At 46.7% G+C, this 19,550-nt stretch overlaps 1 protein-coding gene across 1 annotated transcript in view; it reads right to left on the reverse strand.

The window, feature by feature from the left end:
• The window catches only part of LOC311133799 (serine/threonine-protein kinase BRSK1-like), a gene marked incomplete at both ends in the record, with an annotated part of 10,826 nt that extends 6,145 nt beyond the window's left edge, over window positions 1-4,681 (reverse strand). Inside the window, 6 exons of the mRNA XM_084167371.1 lie at window positions 23-85; window positions 210-326; window positions 837-977; window positions 1,443-1,528; window positions 4,279-4,373; window positions 4,597-4,681. Coding sequence (XP_084023497.1) covers window positions 23-85; window positions 210-326; window positions 837-977; window positions 1,443-1,528; window positions 4,279-4,373; window positions 4,597-4,681 — 587 coding nt within the window. The remainder of the gene's footprint in view (window positions 1-22; window positions 86-209; window positions 327-836; window positions 978-1,442; window positions 1,529-4,278; window positions 4,374-4,596) is intronic.
• Window positions 4,682-19,550: the final 14,869 nt, after the last annotated feature.

Genomic DNA, 19,550 nt, shown 5'->3' on the forward strand with positions numbered 1-19,550 from the left:
GATGATCTTAGCCACTTAAAACAATGAAAGGGAAGATGAGCAGGCACCTACCCGGATCACTTCTGGACAGGCATAGTGTGGGGATCTGAAATGGATAGAAGTGAGGCATTGAGAAGATGCAAGCTTTTACCAGCACATAAGACACACACACGTACTGCATGCACACACACACAAACACAAACACCCGCATGCACACACAGCGTACTCACCCACAGCTGGTCTCCAGCAGGCTGTCCCCCACCTGTAGGGAGGCCATGCCAAAGTCTGCTATCCTGATGTTGTTCTTCTCATCCAGGAGCAGGTTCTCTGGCTTCAGGTCTCTATGACTGTGGGATGGAATAGAATATAATTCATTTTTTTGTGAGACCTTGAATTATCTACTGAAAGTATGCATTAAAACACTGAGTGAGTAAAATAGAATAGATTAGAATAAAATGACATTATTAGTCACATATTGGCAGATGGCGTGAATAGACTAGAAGTACTCATAGGGAAGCATAAAAAACCCTGAGACCACACCAGACCATTTGATTGTGCCTGCTGTGGAGCAAGTTGGGCAGGGTTTTCACTTTTGGGACTAATCGAGTGGTTCCATTGCACCAGGAAAGCTCAACCAGGCGCTGCTACGTTATAAAACATATTTTTTTTAAGCTGCATTTTTTAAGAAGTGGGCAGTCCAAACCATTTCATATTTGTTGTACCTTTATTGAACGATAGGACAGTAGAGGAAAGACATGAAAGTTGGTCGAGGCTCTAACCGCTGGAGGACACAGGCCACTCACACACACACACACACACACACACAATGAGTTTTGTACATGAATAGAGTCGTTTACCAGATAGAGTGACTGTGACAGAAGTCCAGGGCCGATATGATTTGTCGGAAGAACTTCCTGGCCTCTTTAGGTGTCAGTCTGCCCTTCTTCACCAGATAGTCAAATAACTCCCCACCTGACACATGCTCCAACACCAGGTACCTACAGAGAGGGAGGGAGGGAGGGAGGGAGGGAGGGAGGGGTGACAGATAGGGGGCGAGAGAAAGGGGTGAGGGAAGAAACACATTGACAGGGATAAAGGTTGGGGAGACATTGAGAGAGAGAGAGAGAGAGAGAGAGAGAGAGAGAGAGAGAGAGAGAGAGAGAGAGAGAGCGAGAGAGAGAGAGAGAGAGAGAGAGAGAGAGAGAGAGAGAGAGAGAGAGAAGTTGAGCAAGAATTCAAAGAGGGTTGAATCCTACCCTGAGGATAGGCTTGTGTAATTAGTATAGTTGCGTAGAACATGAATTGAAGTCAATGGGAGATTTTATGGCAGAAATCTGCACAGACTTCAAGAGAGAGACGCAGCAGAATGCAGAGTAATATTTACACATCACAGCCACGGGTCTAGAGCTACAGGACACAGGCAGAGCTGAGGGGCGCACCTGATGTACAATGAATGAACTCACAGGTATTTGTTATTCTCGTAAACGTCATGCAGCTTCAACACATGCGGATGCTCAATCAGCTTCAGGATGGCAATCTCCCTCTCCACCTAGACAGAGAGGGGGGGGGGGGGGGGGTAGAAAGAGAGATGGGGGAGAGAGAGAGAGAGCGAGAGAGAGAGCGAGAGAGAGGGGATAGAGGGAGAGAGGGGGGATATAGGGAGGGAGAGAAGAGATGGGGATAGAAAGAGAGAGGGGGGAAGAGAGAGACATATACAATTGTAATTTGAGAGGAATTTACATTCCAGTGTTCACTCTTAATGCATACCTGATGAAATATGTCTTGTTGAAGAGTGAGAAAGCCTTTGCATGCATGTAATTTCATTACTATTCCAAACAGTCCTTACTATGTACATTGCATTAAAGTTATATATACATATATACAGTGAGGGAAAAAAGTATTTGATCCCCTGCTGATTTTGTATGTTTGCCCACTGACAAAGACATGATCAGTCTATAATTTTAATGGTAGGTTTATTTGAACAGTGAGAGACAGAATAACAACAACAAAAATCCAAAAAACGCATGTCAAAAATGTTATAAATTGATTTGCATTTTAATGAGGGAAATAAGTATTTGACCCCTCTGCAAAACATGACTTAGTACTTGGTGGCAAAACCCTTGTTGGCAATCACAGAGGTCAGACGTTTCTTGTAGTTGGCCACCAGGTTTGCACACATCTCAGGAGGGATTTTGTCCCACTCCTCTTTGCAGATCTTCTCCAAGTCATTAAGGTTTCGAGGCTGACGTTTGGCAACTCGAACCTTCAGCTCCCTCCACAGATTTTCTATGGGATTATGGTCTGAAGACTGGCTAGGCCACTCCAGGACCTTAATGTGCTTCTTCTTGAGCCACTCCTTTGTTGCCTTGGCTGTGTGTTTTGGGTTATTGTCATGCTGGAATACCCATCTACGACCCATTTTCAATGCCCTGGCTGAGGGAAGGAGGTTCTCACCCAAGATTTGATGGTATATGGCCCCGTCCATCGTCCCTTTGATGCGGTGAAGTTGTCCTGTCCCCTTAGCAGAAAAACACGCCCAAAGCATAATGTTTCCACCTCCATGTTTGATGGTGGGGATGGTGTTCTTGGGGTCATAGGCAGCATTCTTCCTCCTCCAAACACGGCGAGTTGAGTTGATGCCAAAGAGCTCAATTTTGGTCTCATCTGACCACAACACTTTCACCCAGTTCTCCTCTGAATCATTCAGATGTTCATTGGCAAACTTCAGACGGGCCTGTATATGTGCTTTCTTGAGCAGGGGGACCTTGCGGGCGCTGCAGGATTTCAGTCCTTCACGGCGTAGTGTGTTACCAATTGTTTTCTTGGTGACTATGGTCCCAGCTGCCTTGAGATCATTGACAAGATCCTCCCGTGTAGTTCTGGGCTGATTCCTCACCATTCTCATGATCATTGCAACTCCACGAGGTGAGATCTTGCATGGAGACCCAGGCCGAGGGAGATTGACAGTTATTTTGTGTTTCTTCCATTTGCGAATAATCGCACCAACTGTTGTCACCTTCTCACCAAGCTGCTTGGCGATGGTCTTGTAGCCCATTCCAGCCTTGTGTAGGTCTACAATCTTGTCACTGACATCCTTGGAGAGCTCTTTGGTCTTGGCCATGGTGGAGAGTTTGGAATCTGATTGATTGATTGCTTCTGTGGACAGGTGTCTTTTATACAGGTAACAAACTGAGATTAGGAGCACTCCCTTTAAGAGTGTGCTCCTAATCTCAGCTCGTTACCTGTATAAAAGACACCTGGGAGCCAGATATCTTTCTGATTGAGAGGGGGTCAAATACTTATTTCCCTCATTAAAATGCAAATCAATTTATAACATTTTTGACATGCGTCTTTCTGGATTTTTTTGTTGTTATTCTGTCTCTCACTGTTCAAATAAACCTACCATTAAAATTATAGACTGATCATTTCTTTGTCAGTGGGCAAATGTACAAAATCAGCAGGGGATCAAATACTTTTTTCCCTCACTGTATATATATTTAAGGTTTATTTGGAATTGTACACATTTGCAGCTAAAAGCTGGATTGCAGCATACATAGGCCTACGTAAGTAAGTAAATAAAATTAAATACATTATTAGTGATTCATTTTAAGGTTAAAAAAAACCTGTCCATCATTTTAAGGTCAACCCTGTTACATGAACTGAACTCACGTTTTAATATGGTGAAACTATTTCTTTCTAAATATATTTTTCAAAAGAGACATTGAACATTTAATGGTCAAATCATTGTGTAAAAGCAGGTGAACTACTCTAATTTTCTGGTGTTTTGTGGTGGAAAACTGAGCGGGTCGAGCATAACATGTCAACCTTGTTACCCATAGATAGACAGGCTAGAAATGTTTTAACAATTTTATATTTCTTGTGAGGCTTGCATTCAATTGCCCCTCCCTGTTGCACACAACAAGCTTCCATTCCCCCTGTCACAAGGGGATTCATGGCTGATTTAAGAGAAAGTCATCAACCCTGTTACAGTCAACCTTGTTACTTTATTTGGCACTTAATAGGCACTTACTATTGTCAATTTTTTATTTAACCTCTTGAGATGGGAAAATTTGTTTTTTATTAAGCTGAACATGTGCTCTTTATGACAATGTTAAAATTAAGTGAAATAAAACATTATTATTATTACACAAAGTTTCACTACTCAAAAGGCACCCAATTATTGGAAGACCCAACTACTGCAAACAGACAGTTAATCGTGATATTGTCTGTTTTTAGAAAAGTAGTCATCATACTGGGATATCCTTATTTGCATCATCATCATCATCATCATCATCTTACCTTCATCAGAACTGACTCAGACAGTTTCTCCCTGTTGACAATTTTGATGGCTATCTTCTGTCCCGTAATGCAGTGAACTCCAAGCTTCACCAGGCCTGAGAGAGTGAGTCACATGCTCACCATACACTGACCAATACAAGGGTATTACGCTATCATAACACATTCACAAAACATATGACTTCCATCTATCTGTCCATGTATCCACCAATCCACTGCACCCACTCACTCGTCCATCCATCCCTCCATCCCATAATAAACACACACAAACACATTATTATTTTTCACACACATAAAAAAACGGTGAAATTCAGAACTCACCTGTCTGGCCCTTTCCCAGTGTTTTTTCCAGTCGATATGGCCCAACATATTGAGCTGACTGACTTAGTGACAGTTCCTTACTCATACTGCTCTACCTATTGACTACGACTTATAACGACTAATGGTGATAACTAGCTCTATAGTTAGGTGGATTTCATGAATTATCGTCCCCGAATAAAAAAGGAAGCCTGGATAACAATGGTAAAAGTTAGGAAAATATTGCAATGCTGCTTTTAGCTAGACTGGAGTTACAGGTCTATATTCAGAGTTAAAGACCGGACAAGTCCTGAATTGAGAATTGTGGTTTTACTTCTTAGTGGATAGGTGGTTCTGGACTCATATATTTCCCTTTCATTTGATATAGACAAGTATTATACTGAAACTGAACTATCACAGGTAGGCAACAGCTGAGTAAATGGATTGCTATGACACACATATCATGTTATGCACTAGCCTAAACTCGAAATATCGACAACTATCATGATAAAAAGTATGACAAGATTGATAACATGGTAGGCCTATATGTCAGTTTTCAGATTTAAAAAAACTTCGCTTATGATACATTGGTCAATCAACATAGATCAGTACCAATATCTATCTCCGTTTGACAGCAACAACCATCAATAGATATTTATCAACATTAGTTTTGACTGCACCATTCCTCTTCTATCTGCAACCTGCTCATAAACAGGTTACTATCATTGGGATGCTACATCAATTCATTCAAACAACGTATTGCAACATAAAACGTCCTTATAGTTCAATGCAGACAGATGTAAATGGTATTCACTGTGTCAGGCCTATATCACAGGTGGAGCAGCATGTTATCTTCGAGTTATTAGCCACACAAGTGCTTCCATACACAGTGGTTAGCCTAACCTACGTTTATCCACGTCTGTCAGCGTCTGTCAAAAACGGATCATTTTGAAGTTTCTTTGTAACGCGAAATGATATGTTTCGTCCAACAGCCACATTGTTGCGATTTTTTTAGAGGAAAGATGCGTCCCTTGCAAAACAACCATCTTTACCGTATCACCCTCCCCCTCCCTCTCGCTCTAGCCCTGCCAGTAGGCTAAGCGTATCACAGCATCTTCTCTCTCTCCTTTGGCGTGTCCTCCCTCACCGGTTCCAATTTCATTAATTCAACGATTTGCTAGTGAAAAATAAATATCTGCATATGTATTTACACTATACTAGATAGACACGTTTTCATATCATTGCACACGTTGCGTGAGAGGGCCTCCCCGTTTAGAGTCCTTTGCTTTTCTTGCCGTAAATCGATATTTTCTCTCTCTTCCTTCGCCTCATTCGCATCAGCATCCGGGTCCCACTCCCTCTCCATCCTCTCTACCCCTCCCTCTCATCTTCCTCAAATACGCTTGTCTCTCTGCATTCACCTCAGATACATCGAATATGCGGCACTGCTTTTGCAAGCACATTTGTTTTGAATGATGGAATAAGTGATGGAATAAGTTCTTACCAGGATGAATCCAACTGTTATAAAGATTATATTTTTGTGCAATATTTTGTACATCACTGACCAACCAACCTATTGTATTGGGCAAAGTTGGTAATAGCAGCCTAAAAATGACCCCTGACAGGCCTACCTGAGCATGCGAAAGTCAGTGATGTAAACTGATAGGCTGACTGTTTTGTTTGTTGATTTCTGAATTAGAATGTCGGCTAGTTTTAGTAGGGTACAAGCTACATTTAATGTAGCCTAGGCCTACTTTTTTTCTAACAGAAATTCAGTCAAATTGCTATAGGCTACACATTGGCCTATGATTCGAAGTTAGGCGCAAATAGCCTACTACAACAATAGCTGTATGGACAATTCCAATGTTTTATTGCATGTCGGACACAAATTCGGAATATTATTCATTTTAAAAGGTAATCATGTAATTCCATTGCTAAACAAATATAATAGGTCTACTGGATTTCTTTAAAACATCTACCAAGTGGCTTCTCTGATCGAGACATCACAGTGATTTATTTGTGAGGCCACAATGATGATGAAGTAGCCTATGCAGCCGCTAGTGAGCGCTATGGATCCTCACTTTCATCTGGAATTAATGTGCCCAGTCAGTAATACACTAGTGTCCCCCGACGACCGGTTCGTACATAAAACATTCTCCATTCAGGCGGCAAAGGCGTCTGTTTCCAACTTTACTCGATTTAATGTCTCGTCGGTGGGAAAAAAGGGGGAAAACATGCGTTATGTCTTAATAAAACAACATTTTCCACCACCATGCTAGGGTGGCTAATGCTACTTTCTGTTGTGCACCGCATTCAGCCAGGGGTAAACAATAGACTCAGTGGTGTGCAACATCCTAAAATGGTTGTGTTTTTTTATTTTTATTAAGACAATATGCATATATTTTGTCCACAGGGCGCGTGGGATGACTACGGTGGAACTCAGTCAGGAGGGATGGATCTAAAATGTCCTTCCTAGGCACCCAGCACTTTTCTTCCGGGCCGTACCCCTCCCACTCCACGAGATATTGTAGACCCCCCATCCGACGTCTCGAATCCACGATGGACCGGACCGAGTACGCCGGAGCCCCCTCGATGTCCAGTGGGGGCGGAGGAGTCTCTCTTATCTCATTGTCCTGGAGTGGACCAGCTACCACCGGCCTGAGGAGAGACACATGGAACGAGGGGTTAATGTGATAATCATTAGGCAGTTGTAACTTGTAGCAAACCTCGTTCAATCTCCTCAGGACTTTAAATGGCCCCACAAACCGCCGACCCAGCTTCCGGCAGGGCAGGCGAAGGGGCAGGTTTCGAGTCGAGAGCCAGACTCGATCTCCAGGTCCGTATACTGGACCCTCACTGCGGTGGAGATCGGCGCTCGCCTTCTGCCGACGGATGGCCCGCTGCAGATGGACGTGTGCAGCGTTCCACGTCTCCTCCGAGCGCCGAAACCACTCATCCACCGCAGGAGCCTCGATCTGGCTCTGATGCCATGGTGCCAGAACCGGCTGATACCCTAACACACACTGGAAAGGGGTCAGGTTAGTAGAGGAGTGGCGAAGAGAGTTCTGAGCCATCTCTGCCCAGGGGATATACCCCGACCACTCCTCCTGCCGGCGACCAAACCTACCCACATCCTGGTTCACTCTCTCCACCTGCCCATTACTCTCAGGGTGGAACCCCGAGGTAAGGCTAACCGAGACCCCCAAGCGTTCCATGAACGCCCTCCAGACTCTAGAGGTGAATTGGGGACCCCGATCAGACACTATATCCTCGGGAACCCCGTAGTGCCGGAAGACGTGGGTAAACAAAGCCTCAGCAGTCTGTAGGGCAGTAGGGAGACCCGGCATTGGGATGAGACGACAGGCCTTAGAGAACCGATCCACAACGACCAGAATAGTGGTATTCCCCTGAGAGGGGGGAAGGTCCGTAACAAAGTCCACCGAGAGGTGAGACCACGGGCCGTTGTGGAACGGGCAGGGATTGTAACTTCCCCCTGGGCAGGTGTCTAGGCGCCTTACACTGAGCGCACACTGAGCAGGAGGAGACATAAACCCTCACGTCCCTAGCCAATGTTGGCCACCAGTACTTAACACTAAGGCAGTGCACTGTCCGGCCAATACCTGGATGTCCAGAGGAGGGTGACGTATGAGCCCAATAAATGAGACGATCACGGACCTCGAGCGGCACGTACGTCCGACCCACTGGACACTCTGGGGGAGTAGGGTCGGTGCGTAACGCCCGCTCAATTTCTGTATCGACCTCCCATACCACCGGTGCCACCAGACAAGACTCTGGCAGTATGGGAGTGGGCTCAATGGACCTCTCCTCTGTGTCATACCGCCTGGACAGGGCGTCTGCCTTACCGTTCTGGGACCCTGGGATGTAGGTTATCTTAAACACGAACCGGGTCAGAAACATGTTCCACCTAGCCTGACGAGGGTTCAATCTCCTAGCTGCCCAGATGTACTCCAGGTTACGGTGATCAGTCAGAATGAGAAAAGGGTGTTGAGCCCCCTCAAGCCAATGCCTCCACACCTTTAGAGCTTGAACCACAGCTAACAGCTCCCTGTCCCCTACGTCATAATTACGTTCCGCCGGGCTGAGCTTTTTAGAATAAAAAGCGCAGGGACGGAGCTTAGGAGGCGTGCCTGAGCGTTGCGACAGTACTGCCCCAATCCCGGCCTCTGACGCGTCCACCTCTACCTGGAACGCTAAAGCGGGGTCCGGGTGCGCCAGCACCGGAGCCGAAGTGAACAGGTCCTTCAGTCTACCAAACGCCCTGTCCGCTTCAGCCGACCACTGCAAACGCACCGGGCCCCCCTTCAGCAGGGAAGTAATGGGAGCTGCTACCTGTCCAAAACCCCGGATAAACCTCCGGTAGTAATTGGCAAACCCCAAAAACTGCTGAACCTCTTTAACAGTGGTTGGGGTTTGCCAGTTACGCACGGCTGACACATGGTCAATCTCCATCTTCACCCCTGACGCGGACAACCGATGACCCAAGAAGGAGATGGACTCCTGGAAAAACAGACATTTCTCTGCCTTGACATACAAGTCATGCTCCAACAGCCTACCCAACACTCGGCGCACCAGGGCTACATGCTCGGCTCATGTAGAAGAGTACACTAGGATGTCGTCAATGTACACTACCACACCCTGTCCATGCAGGTCCCGGAAGATCTCGTCCACAAATGATTGGAAGACTGAAGGAGCATTCATTAACCCGTATGGCATGACGAGATACTCATAATGACCTGAGGTGGTACTAAATGCCGTCTTCCATTGATCTCCCTCCCTAATGCGCACCAAGTTATAGGCGCTCCTGAGATCCAGTTTTGTGAAGAAACGCGCTCCGCGTAATGATTCAGTCATACTCGCAATCAGAGGAAGAGGGTAACTGTATTTAACCGTGATCTGATTGAGACTACGATAATCAATACACGGACGCAACCGTCCATCCTTCTTCTTCACAAAAAAGAAACTCGAGGACGCAGGGGAAGTGGAGGACCGTATGTGTCCTTGTCTCAGGGACTCGGCTATGTATGTCTCCATAGCCGCCGTCTCCTCTTGAGACAGAGGATACACATGGCTCCGCGGGAGTGCCGCACCTGTCTGGAGGTTTATCACACAATCTCCCTGTCTATGAGGTGGCAATCGCGTCGCCCTAGTCTTGCTGAACACGAGTGCCAAATCCTCATACTCAGGGGGAATGTGCATTGCGGGCACTTGGTTCGGACTCTCCACCGTGCTCGGCTCGGAGATGCTGGGGGATGGAATGGACGGCCCCAACTCGGGACGTCCGCGGGTGGCCAGCAGGGTATCCAGACGGATGGACATGTCCACCAGCTGGTCGAAGGATAGAGTGGTGTCCCTGCAGGCCAGCTCTCGTCGAACGTCCTCACGTAGGCTACACCGATAACGGTCGATGAGGGCCCTCTCATTCCACCCCGCATCCGCCGCTAGAGTCCGGAAATCCAGGGCGAACTCCTGTGCGCTCCTCTTCCCCTGTCGGAGGTGGAACAGACGCTCCCCCACCGCTTTACCCTCAGGAGGGTGATCGAACACAGCCCTGAAGCGGCGGGAGAACTCTGCGTAGCTGATGGTGGCGGCGTCTATTCCCCTCCATTCGGCGTTGGCCCACTCCAACGCCTTGCCGGAGAGACAGGAGATGAGGGCGGAAACGCTCTCGTATCCCGAGGGCGCCGGGTGTATGGTGGCCAGGTAGAGTTCCACCTGAAGGAGGAACCCCTGACACCCGGCTGCGGTGCCATCATACGTCCTCGTGAGCGAGAGCCGAATCCCACTGGACTCCGGAGCTGGTCTGGTGGGGCTGGCCGATGGTGGTGGTAAGGTAGGAGGAGGTGTGGGCACGCCTCCCCTTTCCCATCGGCGCAGGGTGTTCATCACCTCTTGCATGGCGGAGCCGAGTTGCTGGATCCTGGTGTCCTGGCAGCTGACCCGATCCTCCAGCGACTCGGTCGCCGCCGCTGCTCCTGCTGACTCCATAGTATTGGTGTGTGATTCTGTCACAAGCTGATGTGGATGCGGTGTTGGAGTCAGGCGCAGGACACAGAAGCTCAGTCAAAACGACTTTACTAGTCAACAAGACAATACAAAATAACGGGCCTCAAACACTGGAGGCGAGCGATTACGCATACAGTGCGTAAATACACTATCAACACGAGAACAAATACCATACATCAACGGACAGGCGGACAATCACACACAACTGCAAACAAAACTAAAGGAAACTTATAGGTGACCTAATCAATACATAACACGAAACAGGTGCACTAACAAGACAAGACCAAACAAACATCGAGACATCAAGCGGTAGTAGCTAGTACTCCGGGGACGACGAACGCCGAAGCCTGCCCGAGCAAGGAGGAGGAGCAGTCTCGGCGGAATTCGTGACAAGGCCTAGTACTCATTTGATTCATTATGTGCCTTATTTGACAGCATTATTTGAAAGGATTTAATGGTTAGTGGGGAAAACAGGGCAGCGGGCCATGAGATATGCAGTTGTTGATAGGTGAGTGGACACGTCTTACCTCCAACACCTGTTTTGCAGAGCCATACAGTTTGGTCATTGAGCTTTTCACCAGAAGCATTATGATGCAGCCATTATGATGCATTTTCATGACATCACATAATGGAATGGAAACAGATACAATTATGGGTAATGAAGTAATAAAAAATATAGTGATGTCCAAAATTTGGGGGTCTGGCTCATGGACTAATTTTACATTTTCCAAATTGGCCTACAGATGCATGCATCATATGCATTGTGACAGCACATATCCCAGGGATACTGGACACTCCAAAACACAAAATAAACCTGGGAAATTAACACACAAAAAAAACACAGCGGAATATACAGGTAACTGCCTAAATAAAGGAAACACTTGAGTAAATGAGGGATACAAAGTATATTGAAAGCAGGTGCTTCCACACAGGTGTGGTTCCTGAGTTAATTAAGCAACTCACATCCCATTATGCTTAGGGTCATGTATAAAAATGCCCAGTTGCCCATTATTTTGGCTACCATGGCTAGAAGAAGAGATCTCAGTGACTTTGAAAGAGGGGTCTCAAAGGAGTATAGGGGGTTTGAACACTTATGGGAGATTCTAGAGCGGTGCCTGAGAAAGCATTTTACACCACCATCAACAAAACACCAAATGGTGGAATTTCTCGTGGAAGAATGGTGTCGTATCCCTCCAATAGAGATCCAGACACTTGTAGAATCTATGCCAAGATGCATTGAACAGGGTTGAGGTCAATTCTATTTCAATTCCAGTCAATTCAGGAAGTACACTGACATTTTGATGTCAATTCCCATTCTCTTCAGTGCTTTTCAAAGAGTAAAATTTGGTTTACTTTCTGAATCGACTGGAATTTACCCAACCCTGGCATTGAAGCTGTTCTGGTGGCTCATGGTGGCCCAACGCCCAATTAAGACATGTTATGTTGGTGTTTCCTTTATTTTGAAGAAATAAAATGAAATGAAGAAAATCTTCACACAATTGTAGGACGAGATCCCACCGCAGTTGTGGCTTACGGTATTATAATATAGAATTTGTGAGAAGTATCAGGTAAACCACAATCATGGAGTCAACAATTATTCCTCACCATTAAGTGAATAATGACATTCTCCCTTGTTGTTTTCTTAGTCTAATAGCTTAGAGGATGGGGTCTAGGCTGACCAAAAGAAAAAGAAGAGAGTGGTGAAGGAGGATGAGACAAAGGTCACAGGGACTGGGTGAAGGAAGAAATGACAACTAAGGATGAAGAAATTGAAATGAAGGGGGCGAAAAAGAAAACAAAAGTGTAATGGGTACTAGAGGTGAGATATAGAGAAGAGTCATTAATGGTTGTGTGCAGCATATACTTTGTTTCTTATAGCATTACTTTAGGCAGTAACAGCTAGAGTACACTAGTCCATGTTCTGTTGGGGACTTGAGGCAGTGAGGTTGATAAATGTAACATTTCTAACCTTGGACTTTTGGCACTATGTCGACGCCGGTGGCAGTGAGAGTAATTGCATGCTTGCACTGAATGCACTAAAGCCTGTTTTGCGCATATATTATGACAAAATTTGGTGACTAATAACCCATGGAACTCTTTAGGAGTAGCTCTTTATGAACTGATTACTTTATTACTAACCCGGAGCATGGTGTAACAGACAGGCAGTCGCAGCTGCACTCAGCGTTTGTATTGGGGTGCATTCCAATACTCTAACAATGTTACCAAACGGTACTCAAGTGCTACATCACCTGGTGGTGTGTATGTGTACTGGCGTTAATACCACATTACCACATTCCTCCCATCTTAAGATTTCATTATAAACTGGGTGGTTCGAGCCCTGAATGATGATTGGCAGACAGCCGTGGTAAATCAGACTGTATACCACGGGTATGACAAAACATTTATTTTTACTGCTCTAATTACGTTGGTAACCAGTTTGTAATATCAATAACGCACCTCAAGGGTTTGTGGTATATGGCCAATATACCACGGCAAAGGGCTGTATCCAGGCACTCCGTGTTGTGTCGTGCTAAGAACAGTCATTAGCCGTGGTGTATTGGCCACATACCACACCCCCTCGGGCCTTATTGCTTAAATATAACATCTTCACAAATAAACCCTTTTTTAGGATATACAACACAAGACATTCCCTTTGCTCTTCTATTGCGTTAATGAACTAGTTCTGAAATAAAGTTCCTTTAACTGAAACATCATTCTTTTAAACTTGTTATGTACTATACTGATCTAAACAAGTCAGTGTAAACAATAAACATGACATTTCACATGTTCACAATAATTTTATTTTCACATGCTTGGGTAACTAAGAATTTTAACTCTTGAGTCTCTTTTACTGTGAATGTTTTAGTTGTCTTTTAGAAACAATTTATATCACAGTTCTTTTTTTTTCTTGTTCAGAGTTCAAAGTCTTTTAAGCAGCTTGGAAGCTTTGCATGCCTCTGTGAATGATGAACACTAGGGGTAGTGTTTATTCTCAACGGTGGAAAAGCCACCAGCTGGTTCTGAGCTGGGCTCAGAGTATCTGACTCTGGGTTCTCCTATTGGTGAACTGTTTCCTCTGTTACTGTCTCTGCCTGTGGAACGTGCACCACAGAAGCACTTGGATAGCTAGAGAACAGCCTGTCCTTTGCGATCACAACTGGTAACTCACTTATTGTTCCATCCCGTCTGGCAAGAATCTGATCAATCTATCTCCCAATATTACCTTGTAGGAGACAGGACCAGTCACTGAGTCTATGAATACAGGAATCCATTTTGGCCCATGACTGAAATGTCCGGTAAGGACAGGGTCCCCCTTTCCAAAACTTCGGCCCTTGGTATGTTTGTCATGTTTTGTTTGCGTTCAACTTTCCTTTTCAGGTCTGGATAGACTAGGTCCAGTGTGGAGCGTAGTCTACGACCCAATAACAACTCAGCTGGAGAAAGTCCTGTTGTGGATTGAGGGGTTATTCTGTTGCTGAACAGAACATGTGACACCTTTGTTGCTATGCTCCCTTCTGCACTTTTCTTCATTTCTTTGAATGTCTGTACTGTGCATTCCGCCAGTCCATTTGAAGATGGAATATATGGAGCAGATGTTACATGCACAATACTGTTATTTCTGAAGAATTCTTGTGTTTCTGTACTCACGAAACAGGTCGGATTGTCGCTCAACGCCATCTCAGGTATCCCTTGGTTATTAAAGCTCTGTCGTAGGCCATCTATAGAAGTGGTGGATGAAGCAGAACTAACAGGATACACATCCATCCATTTGGAATGTGCATCAATGATTATCAGGAACATTTTCCCCATGAATCGTAATCTATGTACAATCTTCTCCAAGGTTTCTCTGTAAACCCCCAAGGGTGGAGTGGAGCTGCTGCTGGTGCCTTTCTGTGTTCCAGACACGTGTTACATGTCTTGACTAGATTCTCCATCTCCTGATCTAGTTTTGGCCACCATAAGTAACTCCTAGCCAACGCTTTCATACGCGAGACACCAGGGTGACTCTGATGTAGCTGCTGTAGGATAGCCTGGCGTGCTGGCTGTGGAATAATCACTTGTGCTCCCCACAAAACGCAACTATCCTGTACGCTCAGCTCTGTTTTCCTGACACTGGTGTGAATTCAGTCCCTTCTATTTGTTGTGGCCATCCCCTTACCACATATTCTCTAACTCTAGACAGTACTGTATCTTTACCTGTCCAGGATATCACTTACTCTGCAGTCACGAGTGCCATGTCTGTGTCCACGAACATCAGCACTCTGTCCTCTTGAGCTGTTATGATGGGCATGTACGGCAGCGGAAGACGACTCAAGGCATCTGCATTCCCATGGTACTTTCCTGCCTTGAAAACGATGACATACTCGTGCGCCCTCCACCCCACGCCCACCTCTGTATTCTCGGAGACAACATCTGTGGAACTGCCAGCATTTCATTGAAAAGAGACAGTAGAGGTTTATGATCTGTACATACGGTAAACTTCCTGCCATATACAGTGGAGAGAACAAGTATTTGATACACTGCCAATTTTGCAGGTTTTCGTACTTACAAAGCAAGTAGAGGTCTGTAAAAACAAAAATCCAGAAAATCACATTGTATGATTTTTAAGTCATTAATTTGCATTTTATTGCATGACATAAGTATTTGATACATCAGAAAAGCAGAACTTAATATTTGGTACAGAAACCTTTGTTTGCAATTACAGAGATCATACGTTTCCTGTAGGTCTTGACCAGGTTTGCACACACTGCAGCAGGGATTTTGGCCCACTCCTCCATACAGACCTTCTCCGGATCCTTCCGGTTTCGGGGCTGTCGCTGGGCAATACGGACTTTCAGCTCCTCCAAAAATGTTCTATTGGGTTCAGGTCTGGAGACTGGCTAGGCCACTCCAGGACCTTGAGATGCTTCTTACGGAGCCACTCCTTAGTTGCCCTGGCTGTGTGTTTCGGGTCGTTGTCATGCTGGAAGACCCAGCCACGACCCATCTTCAATGCTCTTACTGAGGGAAGGAGGTTGTTGGCCAAGATCTCGCGATACATGGCCCCATCCATCCTCCCCTCAATACGGTGCAGTCGTCCTGTCCCCTTTGCAGAAAAGCATCCCCAAAGAATGATGTTTCCACCTCCATGCTTCACGGTTGGGATGGTGTTCTTGGGGTTGTACTCATCCTTCTTCTTCCTCCAAACACGGCGAGTGGAGTTTAGACCAAAAAGCTCTATTTTTGTCTCATCAGACCACATGACCTTCTCCCATTCCTCCTCTGGATCATCCAGATGGTCATTGGCAAACTTCAGACGGTCCTGGACATGTGCTGGCTTGAGCAGGGGGACCTTGCGTGCGCTGCAGGATTTTAATCCATGACGGCGTAGTGTGTTACTAATGGTTTTCTTTGAGACTGTGGTCCCAGCTCTCTTCAGGTCATTGACCAGGTCCTGCCGTGTAGTTCTGGGCTGATCCCTCACCTTCCTCATGATCATTGATGCCCCACGAGGTGAGATCTTGCATGGAGCCCCAGACCGAGGGTGATTGACCGTCATCTTGAACTTCTTCCATTTTCTAATAATTGCACCAACAGTTGTTGCCTTCTCACCAAGCTGCTTGCCTATTGTCCTGTAGCCCATCCCAGCCTTGTGCAGGTCTACAATTTTATCCCTGATGTCCTTACACAGCTTTCTGGTCTTGGCCATTGTGGAGAGGTTGGAGTCTGTTTGATTGAGTGTGTGGACAGGTGTCTTTTATACAGGTAACGAGTTCAAACAGGTGCAGTTAATACAGGTAATGAGTGGAGAACAGGAGGGCTTCTTAAAGAAAAACTAACAGGTCTGTGAGAGCCGGAATTCTTACTGGTTGGTAGGTGATCAAATACTTATGTCATGCAATAAAATGCAAATGAATTACTTAAAAATCATACAATGTGATTTTCTGGATTTTTGTTTTAGATTCCGTCTCTCACAGTTGAAGTGTACCTATGATAAAAATTACAGACCTCTACATGCTTTGTAAGCAGGAAAACCTGCAAAATCGGCAGTGTATCAAATACTTGTTCTCCCCACTGTATGTATTTGTGGAACCTCTGAACCCCAAACATTACTGCTAACCCCTCTTTGTCTAATTGGGAATAGCTATTTTCTGCTGGGTTAAGAGATCTCGACATAAGCCCTATTGGTCTCTCAGTTCCATCCTGCATATGGTGTGACAGAACTGCACTTACCCCATAGGGTGATGCATCACATGAGATAATCATAGTGAACCAACACAACCAATGACTGCATCAGTTTCTTTGATTCTACAAACAAAGTCCCCCTGCTCTTTCCCCCACTGCCACTTTGTATCTTTACACAGTAGTGTAAGAAGAGGTGCTAACACTTGACAAGTTTGGCAAGAACCTGTTATAATAGTTTAGCAGTCCCAGGTAAGCTTTTAACTCAGTCACATTTGTAGGAGCAAGTGCGTTCTGGATTGCTTGTACCTGTCACGGTTTCGGCCGAGGCTGCTCCTCCTCCTTGCTCGGGCAGGCTTCGGCGGTCGTCGTCCCCGGAGTACTAGCTGCCACCGTTGTATGTTTTCGATGTTTGTTTGGTTTTGTCTTATTTGTACACCTGTTTCCGTTTAGTGTTAATTATGTGTCCTATAAGTTCTCGTTTTGTTAGTCGTGTGTTGTGTGTAATTGTTCTGCCTGTCAGCAGGTGCTGTGATTGTTTTGCTCCATTGTTTGGAGAGTTTTCGCACTTGTGTGCGCGCTATTTTGTATTTTGGTGTTTACGCACGGTGTGCGTAATCGCTCGCCTCCGGGCTCTTTTGAGGCCCGTTTGTATTTTGTTTGTCGTCTACTAAAGTCTGTTGGACGAAGCTTCTGTGTCCTGCGCCTGATTCCTGCACCACATCCACATTCAGCAGTCTGACAGAATTACACACCTACTATGGAATCAGCAGGAGCAGCAGCAGCGCCCGAGTCGTTGGAGGAGCGCGTCCGCGGGCAGGACGACAGGATCCATCAAATCGGGACCGCCCTGCAGGACGTGATAAATACTCTGCACCGATGGGAGAACAGAGGGGTCCCCACACCTCCACCTACCTCACCGTTGTGGATCGGTTCTCTAAGGCCTGTCGTCTCCTCCCAATGCCGGGTCTTCCTACTGCCCTACAGACCGCTGAGGCACTATTCACCCACGTCTTCCGGCATTACGGGGTACCCGAGGATATAGTGTGTGATCGAGGTCCCCAGTTCACCTCCCGAGTCTGGAGAGCGTTCATGGAGCGCTTGGGGGTCTCGGTGAGCCTTACCTCAGGGTAACACCCGGAGAGCAATGGGCAGGTAGAACGAGTGAACCAGGATGTGGGTAGGTTTCTGAGATCGTATTGCCAGGGCCGGCCGGAGGAGTGGGCGAGGTATATTCCCTGGGCAGAGATGGCACAGAACTCTCTCCGCCACTCCTCTACCAACCTAACCCCTTTCCAATGTGTGTTAGGGTACCAGCCGGTTCTGGCACCATGGCATCAGAGCCAGATCGAGGCCCCTGCGGTGGATGAGTGGGTGCGGCGCTCGGAGGAGACGTGGAACGCTGCACACGTCCATCTGCAGCGGGCCATCCGTCGACAAAAGGCGAGCGCCGATCTCCACCGCAGTGAGGGGCCGGTGTACGCACCTGGAGATCGAGTCTGGCTCTCGACCAGAAACCTACCCCTCCGCCTGCCCTGCCGGAAGCTGGGTCGGCGGTTTGTGGGCCCTTTTAAAGTCCTGAGGAGGTTGAACGAGGTGTGTTACAGGTTACAACTGCCTATTGATTATCACGTTAACCCCTCGTTCCATGTGTCTCTTCTCAGGCCGGTGGTAGCTGGTCCACTTCAGGACTGTGAGATAGGAGAGACTCCTCCGCCCCCACTGGACATCGAGGGGGCTCCGGCGTACACAGTTCGGTCCATCTTGGATTCGAGACGTCGGATGGGGGGTCTCCAATATCTCGTGGAGTGGGAGGGGTACGGCCCGGAGGAACGGTGCTGGGTGCCGAGGAGGGACATCTTAGACCCGTCTCTCCTGACTGAGTTCCACTGTGGTCATTCCACGCGCCCTGCTCCGCGTCCTCCTGGTCGTCCCCGAGGCAGGGGTCGGCGCACGGCTGGAGCCGCGCGTCAAGGGGGGGGTACTGTCACGGTTTCGGCCGAGGCTGCTCCTCCTCCTTGCTCGGGAAGGCTTCGGCGGTCGTCGTCCCCGGAGTACTAGCTGCCACCGTTGTATGTTTTCGATGTTTGTTTGGTTTTGTCTTATTTGTTCACCTGTTTCCGTTTAGTGTTAATTATGTGTCCTATAAGTTCTCGTTTTGTTAGTCGTGTGTTGTGTGTAATTGTTCCGCCTGTCAGCAGGTGCTGTGATTGTTTTGCTCCATTGTTTGGAGAGTTTTCGCACTTGTGTGCGCGCTATTTTGTATTTTGGTGTTTACGCACGGTGTGCGTAATCGCTCGCCTCCGGGCTCTTTTGAGGCCCGTTTGTATTTCGTTTGTCGTCTACTAAAGTCTGTTGGACGAAGCTTCTGTGTCCTGCGCCTGATTCCTGCACCACATCCACATTCAGCAGTCTGACAGTACCTTGTCATTGAGCGGATGGATACCCGTGGCGTCCACTCTGTGTCCTAGGAACACTGCCTCGTTCACCGAGGCAGTGTTTGTAGAATCAAAGACTTTGTTTGTAGAATCAAAGAAACTGATGCAGTCATTGGTTGTGTTGGTTCACTATGATTATCTCATGTGATACATCACCCTATGGGGTAAGGGCAGTTCTGTCACACCGTATGCAGGATGGAACTGAGAGACCAATAGGGCTTAAGTCGGCTATGTCCCTTCCGTCTTCAAGAGAGCGAGAGTTGCACCCCTTCTCAAAAAACCAACACTCGATCCCTCTGATGTCAACAACTACAGACCAGTATCCCTTCTTTCTTTTCTCTCCAAAGCTCTTGA

This window comes from Coregonus lavaretus (genome assembly GCF_964263955.1).
Source record: "Coregonus lavaretus genome assembly, chromosome: 1".
NCBI classification, from domain to species: domain Eukaryota; kingdom Metazoa; phylum Chordata; class Actinopteri; order Salmoniformes; family Salmonidae; genus Coregonus; species Coregonus lavaretus.